Here is a 17,500-nt window from a genome sequence, read left to right on the forward strand (position 1 = left end):
TTTGTTTTCGTTTCGTGGTTTTGCAGTTACTGGCCATGCGTGACTGACACCCAAATACATTTGCATGCTCAATACGAAATGTCCCTGAATCGAGACCGCTGGCAGACCCAATTTTTCTAGGAATATGACAAGAGATTCTGCTCGTAGGGTTCGAAAAACGGGCCCCTGGTCACAATCAGTTTAGAACTGTGTCCAATTTTAGTTTTTGATGATTGTGTCCGATAATTAAATGTGGCAAATTTATAACGGCGTGGTAAGAAACAAAATTCAGTTTTTCTTTGTGAGCCATGATTTAAAGTGATTTTAATAAAAGCACTCTTTATATTAATTTTGTATCCAGACGATTCCATCATCCATGCCATTCTTTACCTTTTTTCGGGATCATTTGCGGTCCAAAATGGGGATCATTTGCGGTTCTGACGCTGTACGCTCATGGAGCGTCTAGTTATTGAAAATTTATATCGATAATTGCGTAATAGAAATAAATAATAATAATAAATTAAAAAAAAAAAACTTTCTCGAGCATAGCAACGAAGTTTCAAGCCGACGTCATCTTCATTTGGTTAGTGTTTTGTATAATATCTTTCCATTGCCGTCATGCTCATCTTCTTGAGTGGGGTTTATGTTAAATTTAATCACTGGCTGTTTCCTCACAGGTCCGCACTGTTCAAGCGGACGAGAATGAAAATACAATTATGCTCTATTTTCACGAAAGTAAAGGAAAAGAACTTCAAAAACATGCATTCATTTTGAACTCATTCGACAAGTTCTTAGGGTAACAAAAACATTTGACAAAAACAGCCCCATTAAGTTTATGCAACGGTTCGTCCTCAAGTTTTCCAAACTTTCAGCCACTACTCGATCAGCTACCTTTTCCAGAACTTTTCCACCTTCCCTCTCACTTCTCTTGAACGTTTCATGCTGATTCGGAAATAAATGTACCATTCTTTTGCCGGCCCGGAATTTTATTCCCCGGCGTTTTTGTCGCCCTGTTATTTTCACTAATGCTTGAAAAATATTTATGAAAGTCAAGTAGACTTCTGCACGACTGATAGAACAACTAGAATATCAGTCGAGCAGCAGTCTAGTTGACTTTCATAAACATTTTTTAATCAATTTTGACTGATCACGATCTTCTCTGATCCAACGCTGTGCAAGACTTATCGTCCACAGTTTTCGCAAAGAGTTTTAAACCTCAACTTTACTATTACAGTCGCGTTAGTTACCTGCGCAATAACATTCCGCAGAAACAATTAGCGCGAATTTCTTTAAGTGCGGTCAAGGGGACACATCAATAGATCCTCCAAAGGAGGCCCTTAAAACGTTGTAATCTTTTCACATCTAAGTTTCAAGTTGATAGCAAATTTCTAAACAGCCATTTAAGATTCAAAACAGCCAAAAGCTACAGTATTGGGAAACACTGTGAGGTCACCAGACGATGAACCGTTCATTGGATCAGGTAAAGGACCACAGTCTACAGCTATAAATTCAATCAGGACGATAACTATCAGAGTGTATGGTCAAAAGATGCATTTACGTGAACTTGAAGAAACAAAACAGCAGCATCACACATAGGGATGAAAAAACCAAACTAGCCTTGAATTGTATTCACCTTGGCAAAATGTTTGACTTCCACTCCACGAACCATTGGCCTGACAACCTCTGGTATCGGATCCCACCAGAATGAAACCATCGTCACAACCAAACACAACCGTGTTCGGAAAAGTTGTTAGATTACCAGAAGAGGAACCATTTGTTGGGACGGATAGAGGACCACAATCGCGTGCTGAATAGGAAATTACAAGAAAGTTGGCCATACAATACGAATACCATTATGGGCTGCCAGTTTCGTTTCGTCGGGAGCTCGAGGGTAGAGCACATTTGTATGCGGCCGAGAAGAGATGGGAGTTTCTTTTTTTCTCATTCTTAAATATAGTTACAAACACATAAAGCTAACAAACCACTCCATGTCCAACTGGGTTTCCCAACGGAGAGAGTCATAGCCAACCTGAATTATTTGGAAACAGTGTCAAATTACCTGAAGAGGAGCAGTTTGTTGGAGCATATAAAGAGCCATATTCCACAATAGACCAATTTCGATATATTAAAATTCAGCCCTAAAAAAAACATCATCTCGAGGCTCTGGGGGACAAATATAAGGATATGTATGAGTTTATTCCCCAGAGCCTCGAGATATGTTTTTTTTTTTGTTTAGGGCTGAATTTTAATATATCGAAAGCGACCTATTATAAAGGTAAGTAAGACCAGCCCGTACATACCTTTTCTACCAATAAAAATTTGAAAAGCCCTTTTATCATAGGAGCGATTACCTTTGCACGTTGTCTGAAAACCACTCCAAGAACCGTTTGCTTCACAGCGCCTTTCGATTGACCCGTGTAGAATAAATCCTTCGTCACAACGAAGAGAAACTTTGTTTGGAAACCTTGTTTCATTTCCCATGATAGAGCCGTTGTAAGGAACAGCAAGTTGTCCACAATCCATCGCTGGAAAAAAAGCGAAAGGGATTATTTAAATGACGTACGAGGGGTCTTCTGTCACGCATGGTCGAATCTTGGTGAACATTTCTTCGATTGATTGCATAGCCAGATTTGTTGAAGTCTTGAAATTATCACTGCAGTTATGAGCACTACTTTAGAGGCTGTGAGGCCAAAGTCTAAAACTTTGAGGCTTGAGGGGGATTACAACCAATAAACTTTGCGTCAAACGTGCAGTGCTCTACCAAGCTAGCCAGGCTCTAGCTATCAAGCTAACTGGGAGATGGTCACTTGGTGAGCTAACGATAAACCCGTAGAGGATCGAGTCTGGAGTGATCATCACAGTTAAACACATGATTTTCATATATTCTGTATTTCGTACAGCTAAATTTGTTACAAGAGATAGAGTGCCAATGATCCCACAGGCAACAGAAAAGTGTGGTGATATGATAATAATGATTAAGCCAGGAAATGGTGGCTCGAGCTATAACTTGTTTACCATCACAAAAGCTTGACGTATTGCTCCACGTTCCATCGGTCTGGCATCGTATCTGGGAAGAGCCTCGAAGAATGAATCCCTTCTCGCAACTTAGCTGCATGACATTTGGATACATTGTTTTTCCACCAGAAATGCTACCATTCTTTAAAGGCCTGGGCTGACCACAATCAACAGCTACAAAAGGACGGTCAAAAGTAAAGAATGGGAACACAAAAGATATTTATACGCAACCCCAAAAACATGGCCAAACTATCGGAGAAGCTTGATTCAACTTGTTGTATCTTTATTCGTTCCAACATCATTGTGCCATGGTGGCGATATGCTAGTAAATCGGCCAGCCTGGGTTAATAGCCACTGTCTCAGCAATTAATTATTGTAGGGTTTTGGCTTTGTTTGGTAATTTGATTTTCCTCAGAAAGTAACACTTTGAAAGCAAGAGCATGAGAAATCGATAACAATGAACAATGACGGCATAGCGTCATGACTAAAGGGCTGTCCGTCCGTCCGTCTGTCTGGCTGTCAATGCAACCAAGAAGTATACTTTAATTAACAACTACTAGGCCAGTCAAGGAAGGGGATAATAAGTAATTTGATAGATTATGCTGCGGAAACAATAATGTTCTGAAGCAAATTAAAGTGAAGAACTGGCATTGTCAATACAAGCCCTTTTTCAGAAAAATACAAGTACCTCATCGGCGACGTTGTATAGTTGCTATATAAAATTAGAGCATTTGTTTTGCTAGTTTCCTATTTGTGCATGATTCATGGAAGCAAAGGCAAAGTCATTAACCAATGGACTCCTTTCTGAAAATATGATGTCATGGCCATGGAAAATCCCCCCCCCCCCCCCCCCCAGAAAAATAATATGCAAAGTGCAGAGGATTTTATTGTAAATCTGAGGGGGTGGTGGGAATAAGAAGAATGCTCCACCCAAGTTGTGGATGGTAGCGTTCTTCCCTTCGCTTCTTCATTAATGAGCTTATTATACAAAGCTTTTTAGTAATAATAATAGTAGCAATATAGTTTAGCACAAGCTTAAGCCCTTGAAACGCTTAACTCTGGTTCATAGCTGGGTTTTTTTCCTTATTTCTATGTAATCCGTGCATTTTCCCCTGCGTGCAAGCTTCGATTAGGCTTTTGTTCTTTACGCTTTCACTTTGCCACTAAAATGCTCCATTTTAATTCTCCTTCTTCCCCAATAAAATGCTTGGTCTTCCCCCAAAAATCTACTAAAATGCTCACTTGATGCTCATACATAGGTGTCAACATTGACACAAATGAAGGCTCAAATTCACAAAAACGTATATGTACAACACAAATGTAGTATCATAAGTTAACAATATATGATATGTGATATTTAAGTGACGGAAAGTTAGTCTTTGTTGTTGTATTGCAACATGGGTGATGTTTCAATTTAATCTTCTAAGGATTGTTCTTGTCGGTTGAGTAGTAAAACTTTCATTTTTTCTGAAAAAAAAAAAAAATGGGGGCAAAATGCCACCAAAATGCTCGAATAATGCTTAACGCTTTCCCCTCACTAAAATGCTCGAAAAAAATATGCCAGCATAATGTTCAAAAGCCTAGCTTCGATCTCATTTTTGGCCATATTTGGACATAGAATTGGTGTCCTAAAATCACCAGCTTTGTTCCCTGGAAATAATTTTACGGGGATAAAGGTTATACGAGAAAAATTATACATAAAATTTTAGAAGTTCTAGGTAAGTCTTGACTTAGGAGAGAACCTTAAAAAAATGGTGATAGTGAAACACTTTTTCAACTGAAAAAGAGGTGATGAAATCAATTGAAAACAGGTAGATAAAAGTGTAAAGTTGATTACAACATGCAGTTATTGAGTAAATATTAGTCTCCTTCCTAGTTAAACAAGACTCAAAGGATATTGCTTTTGTTGACAACCGCCTTGTTTGGAAAACTGCTTGATCACATAACCAGTTTTCTGGCAAATGTGTTTAGCAGTGCAGATAGCGATGGAAATAGTAATCAGTGTTAGTGCACCTCGACATTTGGTCCTAGTGCCACTCCATGTTCCATTTGCTTGACATTCTCTGATTCACGAGCCGTTCAAGATAAAGCCTTCATCGCAGCTAAATCGAGCGAGGTTTGGAAATGTTGTTTTTTCACCGATCATTGTACCATTTTGGGGAGCAAATAACCCACCGCAATCAACAGCTTAAAGAAAAAATTATACATCAGTTTTAATGATTTAAAACCGATTGCTGTAATGAAATGGGAATCAGTAAAGATTCATGAAATTGAATTCTCATGTAGATCATTAAAAATCTACCAACACTCGATTGGCGCAACCAGTAAACACAGAGTGCACCCTCTCCTTCGCCAATTTTCGTGCAAAAAGCTTGTCAATTTTAATATCTAAGGTCACCTATCATATTGTTTTACCTTCACAAAAAGTTTCGGAACCATTCCATGTCCCGTTCGGTTGGCACGTTCTTACGTACGAACCAAGCAAAAAGAATCCTTGATCGCAACCAAAATGGACCCTGTTGGGGTATACCGTCAGATTACCAAATAACAAACCATTCAGCGGAGTCGACAGAGGACCACAATCTATGGCTGTAATAGAAGTCAATAATAATTTCGGTTATACATTTAAGACAGATGGTTGTTTTCAAAGGAACCTAATCATTATGGATTTGTCTCAAGGATCGTGCTAAACGCACAAACAATTTTATTCTTTCCTAAAGGTTTATAGGTGTTACTTTCTTAGAAATTACCTTCACAGAAAGTGTTTTTCCCACTCCATACGCCACTGGCTTGACACTCCCTTAATTCGGAACCCATTAAAATAAATCCTTCATCGCACTGAAAAGATATTTTGTTTGGGTACGTATATTGATTCCCAATGACAGAACCATTGAAAGGAGCAGAAAGTGGGCCACAATTCCTAGCTGAAAGGAATAAGATATAAGTAATGGAAGGCGCAATGTTCAAAACAGTATCCACTGCTTTTTGCCTTGTTAGTTCCTACCCGAACGAAAATGTTGGTTCGGAAGTAGTTGCGTACGTCTTAAATAGACGCTCGGAGCGGTCTTTTTCTTAATTAAGAATACCGTGTAAAGTTGTTTTCTATCGACCAATAACAGATAAAGTTTCGTTGATAGAAAATGATTGGTCGAGGAAAGTCGGACAGTCTCACACAAAAAGAGTACGTTGAAGTAATCAGTAATACCTCATTGAGACCGATTTCCAAGAATAGGAAAGTCCCTCTAACGATCAGTGCACGATGGTCTTAAAACTTAAATCCTCTCTTAATCGTATCAGTTCGTTTATGTAACATTTAGATTAACCGTCAAAAAAGCATTCTGCGAGAGATACCGTATACTCGAAGGCAACAGGAATCTAGATACTTACAATAATAATGATGGTAACCATAAAGACACCAATTCACACATGGAAGAACCGTGATGATATCTGCACCATGATATATGAAGCGTGTTACGATCTCAGATCACCGCAGTTACGAACGTTATTTGATCAGTGACGAAAGGAAATCCGGAAAAATTCAAGCCTGGACGAGACTGCTTTACAAATTGAGCCTGAAAACTAACTACGAGTTGATAATTTTGCGAGTTCGTAATAAACCCGAAGAGGATGTGAGTTTGAAGAGACTTTATGAAAGACATACATTAATATATTTGAAATGTAGAAAGAAGCATGTTAAGATCTTAGATCATCGCAGTTTGAAACTTAAGTCACGTTCTTAGCTGCGCCGCAGAATTAGCAAGGGCATTGAAAGGAACAGCTCGTTTAGCGCGGTTACCCCGGCCTCCATTAACAATAACAATAACAATAACAATCACAATAACAATAATAACACCGGAACATCTGCAAAGAGGTAAATGTAAACATAGAAGAGAAATGGTATGAGCATGAACCCCATACCGTCACAGAAACAGAAAGACTACATCACAATCTTGTGGGATATACCAATACAGACAAACCGTGAGATAAAGGCCAACAGACCAGACATTGTAATAAAAGACAAACCGGAGAAAAGCTTCCTACTCATTGATATGTCCATCCCCATTGAAAAGAACACGTTAGTTTAAGTTTATGAAAAGATGTCAAAATATACGGAAGACCTCGAAATCGAGATTGACCGAATGTTGGGATGAAGACCACAACGATTCCAGTAGTGATTGGAGCACTGAGATTAATAAAAAAGAGCTTGGAGAAATACATCAAACAAATCTCGGGTAACATCAAAATTTTTGAACTACAGAAGATTACACTTCTAGGAACATCACACATCCTAAGAAAGGCACTCTCCATCAAGTAGACTTCTATCTCATTTTAGCCCTAGGCCCAAGGAATGGGATCGGCTATTATGTTGTAATATGGCATAAAGATAAAGGAGATAGCATAATAATAATAATAATAATAATAATAATAATAATAATAATAATAATAATATTAATATTATTATTATTATTATTATTATTTAATATTCTTTGGACTCAACACCTGCCAATCACAGAATTGCGAGTTATCGACAGAGAAGCTAGAAAGATCATCTGTGAAAACGGTGGGAAGCATCCCTTAAGCTCGACGGCGATAATGTATTTGGCAAGAGAGAAAGGAGGGCGTGGCTTGCGCTCGGTTGAGCGCGAATACAAGTTGACCAAGATCAAGGCGGCAATGAAGCTATGTCAGAACATGGATCCCTCTATGATAACGGTGCAACAGTTCGAAGAGAGGGCGGTAGACAAGGGGCACACTTCGCTGATGAAGGAAGCGCATAAGTTTGCTGAGGAAATGGGTACGAGCCTGTCTCTGGAGTACCCTCAACCATCGTGTCGGTATGTGAGCGATCCTGAGACGGAGATTTAAGGGCCACAGGTGAAAGAACACCTCAAGAAGGCAGATATGGAGAAGCTGAAAGAGAAGATCAAAGAGGAGAAGTGGCATGGACGGTTCTTACAGGCTAGGTGGCAGGACAGTGAGTTAAATCTTAATCATGCTTTGCGTGGTTGCGTGATTGGACCTGTGCTCCTACCCCTACTATCGCTGGGGTAATGGTATTGTACGAGCAGCTTACGCCCACTAAGGTGTACACAGTCCACAAAACAGGTGCAGTACAGGGTGACATCACGTGTAGACTGTGTGGGAAAGTTCCTGAAACTCTTGTGCATGTGCTAGCATGGTGCTCTGCTCTGGCCCAGTCTAAATATCTAGAAAGGCACAACGCAGCACTGAAAGTTCTTTTCTTCGAGATGACTAGGGATCTGAGGCTAATTGATTCAGTCCCTCCCTGGTACTCGTGTGCAGTACCCAAACCAGTCTATGAGTCATCTGAGGCATTAGCGTTTTGGGATGTTCCAGTTTATGCGGAACACACCATTGTCAAGGCTAACAGAGTGGACGCTCGGTTTGTGGACCACAAGAATACGAAGGTGTGGGCTGTGGAGATGTCCTGTCCGTGGATGGAGCATCGGGAAAAGAAGTCCGAGGAGAAGACGGTCAAGTACGTGCCACTGCGATTTGAGCTAAAGAAACAGTACCCTGGCTATGACGTTGAACAATGTAACATCATCATTGACGTGCTGGGGGGATGGTCAAGGGATTTAGACCTGACAATGAGGAAGCTCTTTCGCAGTAGGGGCTATGACGTTTTGAGAAGGATGCAGAAGGCTACCATCTCGAGTTCTCTCAACATTGTGAGAACTTTCAAAGCTACCGCGAATTGACTTTCCCCGTAGAAATAGTATAGGAGCTCAATATAGTTTTAGTATTGGAGAGTTTTAGATTGTCCGCAAGATTTTTTATATTTTATCGCTAATTTACTTATTTATTTATTTATTTACTTTATAACTCAGTAGTTTTATTTTTATAGTTCCCTCAGATCGTATAGGTTACACTGCGCGCCCTATGTGGTTCTATTTAGTAATAATAATAATAATAATAATAATAATAATAATAATAATAATTTAGAGGAGATAAAGTCATGCACCGGTATCTCAGTAACCTTTTGAGTTAGGTAGTTTCTGTTCTAAGCTATATTGCGAATATGATAAAAACCTATTTTTCTAAAGTTGCTCCTATGTTCCTGGCTGATGGCGAGGGAATTCTCCTTGATATCCGTAATGATAGTGCCATGTACGTGCGGGCGGTGGCAATGATGTGCACTAAGCACAATATTTTTTGCTTTTCCCTGTTCAATTTTAATTTGTTGCTCTTTCAGAAAAGAAAAGGTGACAATTCTCGGTCTTTCAGTGAAGCAATCGGTCCACAGTATTAAAGAGGACTCTCTGGTTAGACGTCACTTATCATCTGATTCACAATTGCAAATTGGTTCACGTAGAGTTCCCTGTCAATGGAGAGGCGTGTTGCACGTACTGACGCTCAAGTCTCCCGCGTTTCTTTTTCTTGGCATAAATTATAGAGTCATTATACCAAGCTGCATTCGGCCTGAGAGTGATAAGTGATATGGGGTTTGTTCGGCGCCCAACCATGGCAGACATGCACGCTTATGTTAGCTCTGTCTCTACGTTTAGTACTATTACGTTCTGGCGTATACTGCCGCCTCTATAGCCGGTCAGCAAGACCAGAAAGCTCACTGCAATCGTTACAACTTAATGCTCTCTACGATATGAACCACGGCCTCACCGTGTACGAATTGCTGAATCAGGAATTCATAAAACGAAGCGAGCGACCACCAAGTGCTGTAAACTTGGCTATCCTAGGTTTTCACCCGCCGTTCGACATCATGGTCTTTAAGGATGTCAGCATTAATCCTGGCCATAAAATTGCTGCTGGTGATGAACTACAGCCACCGCTTCCTACGCGTGAGGGTCTTCGAGTTCCTAAAACAAACCAGCCATGTTTGACAAGCAATTTGCATAACCGCGATAACCCTATTTGCCCTATTCAATACTCAAGACATCAACTACTCGCCTTGCGGCATTAGCCCCCATTTCCTTGAGATGATAAGTGCTTTTTCAGCTAGCTCAAACCGCAAGGGATCTTTCGATACAAAGGAAAAAGAGTAGGGAAAAAGCCATCGAAGAATAATAGTTTATTTTCTAGTGCTATAGAAATCACTAGCAGCGATCTGCATATTGTATCTATGACAACATGTACAGCATGCCCTAGGAACTCCACTCTTCAGGACAATAACCATCGTTCGTATAGTGATGCTAACATTCCACCTGTCTCTTGTGTAATACCCGCTCGCTTGCTCAAAAGTTCGACGAACTTGCGAGTGTTTGCTGAGTGAATTATGCGGATATTGTGTGCATAACAGAGGTTTGGCTTCATGAAAACATCCCTGACTCCGCCGTCCAACTCAAGGATTATGTGTTGTTCCGCAAGGACCGCCCATCCCATACTGGTGGAGTAGCCGCATATGTCCGATACACTTTCCCTTGCTCTAGACTTTCCCTCCTCGAGCTGAATGATTCTGTCTCTGAGAACCTGTGGATCCGTCTTAGACCTCGGTGACTGCCCAGGTCAATCGCAATGATCCTACTGGCTGTCATATACTACCCCCCTCGGGCAACCGGCAACGACTACAAAGTCCTTTACAGTAACGTGCAGAGCACAGTTGACCTTGAGATCTCACCCAGACTGTCTAGTTTGTGTGACAGGTGACTTCAATTCAACATGTACTCACACATCATCTTCAATTTTCCGCCAGAGATGCAGTTTGTCACAGATCATCAAAGTGTTTATCAGAGACACTGTTTTTTTACTAATAACCCCAAGTGTTGGTCACCTCCTTTCCAACTACCAAAAAACAGCACAAGTGACCACTTTACTGTCCTTATCCAGCCTGTTACGCTCGCTGTCAAGCCCGCTAAGCGGCTTGTGACATTTCACGATACCCGAGACAGCGCTATTCAAAGCTTTGGCCGCTGGATGACGGCCTTCTCGTGGGATCATTACTACTCTATTGCATCGTGTGTGGATAAGTGTAACTACATCTCCCAAGTACCATCAGCGGCGATTGACTACTTCCTAGCCTTGAGGTCAACCCGTGCGCAGATAAACCCTGGAAAACACCCAGGGTCAGGACTTTAATATCCAGGAGACAAAAACGCCCTCACCGCAGGCGCAACGAAGTCCAAATCGCTATCAAAATGTGCAAGCGTACCTATTACACTTCCAAAGTAAAGTGCCTCAAGGAGACCTGCGCAGATAAATGGTGGGAAAATGTGAAGAGTTTGCCATTGGTCATCTCTCGTGACCAATAGTACCATCAACTAATTGACGGAACAACCATCTCGTCTGCCCGGGACCTCTGCATTGGAAACATCAATCAGTTCTTTGTTGGTCTAACATCCTCATTTACCCCTCTTACGCCACATGATGTCAACAGCATCCCTGTGTACGAGATCCCAAACTGCCTTCTAATTATACCTAGGGAAGCATACATGGCACTTAAGGCCATTAAAATAAAAAAAAAGAGCACCTGGCCCTGACGCAATTTCAAATATGATTTGGAAGTTGTTTGCCTTCGAGCTGGCACCGGTAGTGGCTGACTTGTACAATGCGTCGTTGCGCGAGGGGTTTCTACCATCTATAATCAAGCTAGCATCACTATATCCCATTCCTAAAGTGCGCCTTCCCCCCCCCCCTCCCACTTCGGTTGAAAATGATATACGAATATACGACCCATTGCCTTAACATTCCAGCTAGCTAAGGTTATGGAGGGCTTTACACTCAGTCGAGTTTACGAGCCTGTCATGCGTGTGTTAGGTCCCTTGCAGTGGGCAGTGAGTGGAAAGTCAACTACGGACACTTTGGCGTATTTACACACTGCATGGTAGCTTGGACCAAGGAAGCAGTGCGGGCTACTTTTTTTTTTTGGTGACATCAGAAAAGGATTCGATCTGATTGATCACAGCACCCTCCTTGGAAAGCTACATCGCTTCAACCTCCATTCCTGCATTGTTCGCTGGTTAGCTGCCTTCCTCAATGTGTCTTTTTCCATCCTCCCTGGTGAAATCAAGGCCTCTAAGCGCAAAGTTTATGGACGACCAAACCATCTAATAAGAGACTGTACCAAGGAACTTACCTCCTGTAACGAGCTTCTTAGTTAATGACGTTTACAGTTATGCTAATGACCACAAAATGATGTTAAATCCAACCAAATGCAAATGTATTGTTGTTGACTGCCTTGACTATAGTAGTTGCACGCGGAGCCCCATTTTCATCGGAAATACGGTCGTTGAGCGTGTGCGCACGTTTAAGCTCCTCGGTGTCACTATCGCAGACGACCTAAGATGGGACTCCCACTGTGACATTATAGTCAGGAAAGCTTACAAGCGACTATATGCCCTACGTCAGCTGAAGAAGTGTGGTGTCAGCGATCAAGATATCATCGTAGTTTATTGCTCAGTTGTAAGATCAGTACTGGAATACGGTTGCGTGGTTTTTAATAACATGTCCAAATGCCTCTCACAATCGTTAGAGAGAGTTCAGAAACGAGCAATGAACATTATCTCCTTAGTTTAAGCTACGAGGCCGCGCTCATTAATGCAGATCTCGCCGCATAGATTTATGTAAACGGTACATGTCAAACTTGGACTTGGACCACCCGGTTAGGAAGCTACGTAGCACATTCTAGGACCCTGTCTGTCCAACATGATTATTGCAAGAGGTCGGGCACCAGAATACGCCCTCTTTGAACAAGAACAAATAGACTAAAGGACTTCGTGACTGTCAAATATTTATAAGTTATTCCTAATCTCCCTGTAATTCAGAGCTTGTTCTGCGAGAGGGTTAATAAATATTTATTATTATTATTATTATTATTGTTATTATTATTATTATTATTATTATTATTATTATTGTCGTTGTTATTATTGTTATTGTTATTGCTATTGTTATTCATTATTATTATTATTATTATTATTATTATTATTATTATTATTATTGCGTCCTTTTACTGGTGCGTGATTAAGTAATAGCTCAGACAATCTACTCTCGTAGTTCTCAATGAGGGAGGAAATGTCTGAATCCGTGTCATTTACTATGAAGTTGTAAAAAACTGGTTCTTTTTTTCCTTTTGTGGGTGTGTGTTTTGTTTTGCTTCTGTTTTGTTTTCTGCTTTGTTGTAGAACACTTTATTAAGAACTTTACTGGGCTTGGGCTATTCTGATCTTATTCGATGTGAAGTATTCTTTCTGACGCCTTACAGAGGTCACCAAGTACATCTGAGTGGTGAGCTAAGTAAATTTTAGGAATTGCAAACGTAATTTGCTCCAAAACGTTAATTGAAAGATTCTTGCAATAGTTTATCTGTTATCCGTTATTCATGTACACGTATTCTATATATTTAAAACTAGAAGAACTTACAGACACTAAGAAAGAACAGCACTGATACCTTCACAAACCGTGTTGTTTCCGCTCCAGTTTCCGGTTGACAGGCATTGCCTTACTCTGGACCCTTTCAAGTTAAATCCATCGTTGCAGACAAATTTAACATTGTTGGGGAAGGTGGTCATATTACCAAATGTCGATCCATTGATGGGAACGTGCAGTAAGCCACAGTCCTTTGCTTTTAATTGAAAATTGGCATTTGAAATAAGAAAAAAAATAACGCAATCATTCTTCTTTTACTCGTGCCGCATCTAAACCAATAACCTGTATTAATGGGAAGAGAAAATATCTGGTAGTCCTTGACATGCCATGAAATGCTTGTTTAACTCTTCATCTCTTGAGCACTCTGTATAAAGAGTTAAGCTATGAAACGTGATATCAAATGATAGCAAAGGATACTTAGCCTAAGGAATGGTTCTCAGTAGCGATGAAAGCACATTTCTTGTTTTTATAATCGTGACGCTAAGGAAAACTGGTCTTAGATCAAAGTGTAATATACGAATAGGTTGAAAAATGATTGATTTCCCATGTTAGCTTCGTCTGCCATACATTTCTTGACATTCGAGCCTTTTGGGTATAAATCCCTCCTGAAGGCCAAATATTATTTAGTTTGGGAAAGTAGTCTGCGGTCCTATCAGGGAACCATTTAAATGAACGGCCAGTGGTCTACACGTTTCATTTTTGCGTGTGTTTGTGTGTGTGAGTGTGTTTGTTTTTTTTTTTTTCTCCCAATTTGACAGATACGCAAAAGGGTGTAAAAGGTGCGCACCGACGGCCACAAGTTTATCAGTAACTCTAGTTGACTGTCACGTCCTACCCTCGTAAAACAAGGACCTGTACCTTTACCTTTACACGTTACAAAAAGTGAAATTGTTTAGAGCTAGACGTTTCCACAACTTCATTAGTTAATCTTAATTAATTGTTGGGATATCATATGGCCAACCATTGGCAAAGAAGAATCAGATGGAGCTAAGTTTTCATTATAACGGAAGATTGATACCTTTGCAAACCGTGTTATTTCCACTCCATCGTTTATCAGACTGACAATATCTCAGTGCCGATCCATGAAGAATGAAACCTTCGTCGCATGTAAAGATCACTTTGTTGGGATAAGTTGTGTGATTGCCAAAGAGGCTGCCGTTTGATGGGGCTTGTAAAGGTCCACAGTCATTGGCTAAATGGGAAATGAAAGGCGCGCAAAAAGTAATGCGTATTTTTAGGAAAATTACAAATTAGCGAAAATATCGAATGCATTACAAAATAATTAGTTTGTTCGACAAATGTTTATTCAGCTTAGAGACAGGAATAGTAAAAAGGTACCACCTATGCACAATATCAATTTTAAGAATTAATTAATGTAAAACATGGTAAGAAATTGAGAGCCATCTTTCAATAGTTGCCAAACATTCGCAATTCTTTAACCTTTCTGCGCGAAAACTAAGACATTAGCCCCACGCATCCCTGTCACTTCTCCCATTTTCTCCTCTCTTCTTCTCCCTACTTTTCCTTCACAATAATGTTGTGAAGGTGAGATATCAGGGAAACATTTACTATGGAGGAGCGGGAGGAAGTTTTGTGGTTGTGGATCACGGTACTCATCTACGTGATGCTTATGTATCTTAGGAAACGGTATGTGGATATAAAATCATATTGCATAATAAAGCCCCTTTCCATTGTTTTCAAATACAACTTATGGTTTGGTGTGAAAATGGAGCTCCCTCTTTACACTGTATACGATTTATGGCTGACGAGTTGACAGATCATTGATCAAATACCTTTACAAAGAACGTCTTTGCCATGCCATCTTCCATTTGCTTGACACTTTCTGCTTGCAGATCCATGAAGTGTAAAACCCTCATCACAGTAAAATCTCGCGATGCTTGGAAAAGTCGTCATTTCGCCTATCATACTTCCGTTTAGAGGCGTTTGTAAAACACCGCAGTTAATAGCTGCAATTGTATCGGAATTAGAGAGGGAGTCAAATAAATACGGGAAAAAATAATGTCAGGGAGGGAAGGGGGGGGGGGAATTGGGGGAGGTAAAAAGTTTGAAACTACAATATTTTAGACCAAGTTCTCATTGGATACCTTTGCAGCTTTATGGTAACTTACCGTTACACACAGTCTTCGTTCCATCCCATGTTCCATTGGCTTGGCATGTCCGAAGAGATGAACCATTTCGAATAAACCCTAAGTCGCAGGCAAACTGTACACTATTTGGAAAAACCGTTTGATTACCCACCAAGGAACCGTTAGCGGGTGCGTCAATTGTCCCACAATCAACAGCTGCAAATTAAGTAAGGCAAAGAGCAATTCAATGCTTAAAGTTCAGTTAATTCTAGTCTGGATGGTTATTGCCACATACCTTCACAAGATGTAGCATTTCCACTCCACTGTCTGTCAGGTTGGCACTGTCTTAAAGCAGACCCTCGAAGAATGAATCCCGCGTCGCAATTAAAACTGATTTGGTTGGGAAATGTGGTTAAATTCCCTGATAATGTGCCGTTCGCTGGGACTAGCAAAGGCCCACAATCTTTCGCTAAAGTAAGGAGTATTTTGGAAAAGATATGAGTAGTGCAGTTCTTCCTCTGAAACACAAAAGCGTACCGTATTCTTTACTTCACTATTTAAATACTTCGTTTTAGCAATACCTTGACAAAGAGCGTCCTGGCCGCTCCATGTTCCATTGGTTTGGCAATTTCTTTTGTAAGATCCGTTAAGTGTAAACCCTTTGCTGCATTCAAATCTCAGTGAGTTAGGATAAGTCGTCTGGTTGCCAAAGACTCTCCCATTTTTCGGAGGCAGTTGCGGTCCACAATCGACTGCTACACAATCAAATTGCAATCAAAAGGTTAACTCAGTATGACTAAATGTTTACAAAAACATTTCTTTCAAAAACACCTGTACCAAATCAAAGTATGTATGTTGTCGGTCAAATCCGGTCTCAGGTTGAATCCGTTTTTACCTATAATCATAGACAAAACCATCTAGAAGATTAGCACTTTTGACGTCTTCTTTGCTTCTCTCCTCACCCCCCTGATTCAATGTTGTGAAAAACGGAGCGGTTTTAGTGGGAAATTGTTGTGTTACCTTCCAACATTGAATGGGGGGGGGGGGGGGGGCTATGATTGTAGGTTCAATTGGTGATCCTCATTTACCTCGGTTGAACATATAATACACTCTACCTAGTTTAAGGCAGTTATCAACCTCAAAAAGGGAGTGAACACACCTGTACATTCCCTCAAGCTCTGTCTTACCCATCTCAACACATCTTAATGTTTCGCGTTGTATTTATCGGTTTTTGTATTCTTACATTTATCCATTCATTCTCAACATTACAACGCCGTAAGGGAACAAAAAATTGTACTATGCACTTACCGGTACTGGAACTGGTTCAATGGTTCATTTATTTCACACTATTTACATAACATTAACATAGAAAGAAAAGTATAGTCACAACACATGGTTACAAGATAAAATAATTACAGTACAGGTTATAAAATGTGTATGGTGGTCAAAGTAGCGAAGGCTTTCTAGTTGACCACCACCTACTTTTATGTAAACGAAGAAATGACACTGAGCTTTACTGGGATATAGTAGAAAACGTTTGTAGAGCCTAGGACTAATGTGCAGAAGAAACTTACATGTATATAACTTAAAACATGTTAGAGATATACTGAACCACGCAAGAAATCTATACAGGACAAGCTTAGCAAAAGGGGAAAAAAGTAAAAGGAACATACAAACAAACAGACAACAACGACAAACAAAAACAAAAGAAAAGAACGACACGTTATCAACAACAACAACAACAGCAGCGGTAACAAACACAAAAATATAAGAAGACAACTATTATTATTATTATTATTATTATTATTTATTTATTTTTTATCATGTTTTAAACAAGCTCCATTATTATTATTAAATAGTTACGTGCTATACATTTGACCATTAAACAGAACATAATTATATTATTTGATTGACAAGAGATCAGGTGGGCCTTATAAAGTTTCTTAAACTTGTTAAATGTTTTTGCTTTTTTTAGAGGCAGAGTACTTAAAAGTAAATTTGCCTATGTTAGTTCTAACTTGTGGTCGGTAAAAATTAAGCTTAGCAGAATTTCTGGTGTTATAGGAGTGGACAGTTGC

At 40.0% G+C, this 17,500-nt stretch overlaps 1 protein-coding gene across 3 annotated transcripts in view; it reads right to left on the reverse strand.

Moving 5' to 3' along the window:
• LOC137993176 (sushi, von Willebrand factor type A, EGF and pentraxin domain-containing protein 1-like) overlaps positions 1–17,500 on the reverse strand; it is a 109,172-nt gene that overhangs the window by 45,117 nt on the left and 46,555 nt on the right. For 2 of the 3 annotated variants that reach the window (XM_068838876.1, XM_068838875.1), the window contains exons 43-48: positions 16,004–16,177; positions 15,718–15,891; positions 15,465–15,638; positions 15,129–15,302; positions 14,354–14,527; positions 13,358–13,531 (exon numbers count right to left, since the gene is read on the reverse strand). In XM_068838876.1, coding sequence (XP_068694977.1) covers positions 13,358–13,531; positions 14,354–14,527; positions 15,129–15,302; positions 15,465–15,638; positions 15,718–15,891; positions 16,004–16,177 — 1,044 coding nt within the window. Of the gene's footprint in view, positions 1–1,612; positions 1,787–2,330; positions 2,505–2,994; positions 3,169–5,409; positions 5,584–5,744; positions 5,919–13,357; positions 13,532–14,353; positions 14,528–15,128; positions 15,303–15,464; positions 15,639–15,717; positions 15,892–16,003; positions 16,178–17,500 lie in introns of all 3 variants that reach the window. The other variant, XM_068838874.1, reaches the window with a different exon arrangement.

The sequence above is a fragment of the Montipora foliosa genome, chromosome 2, assembly GCF_036669935.1.
Source record: "Montipora foliosa isolate CH-2021 chromosome 2, ASM3666993v2, whole genome shotgun sequence".
In the NCBI taxonomy this organism is placed as follows: domain Eukaryota; kingdom Metazoa; phylum Cnidaria; class Anthozoa; order Scleractinia; family Acroporidae; genus Montipora; species Montipora foliosa.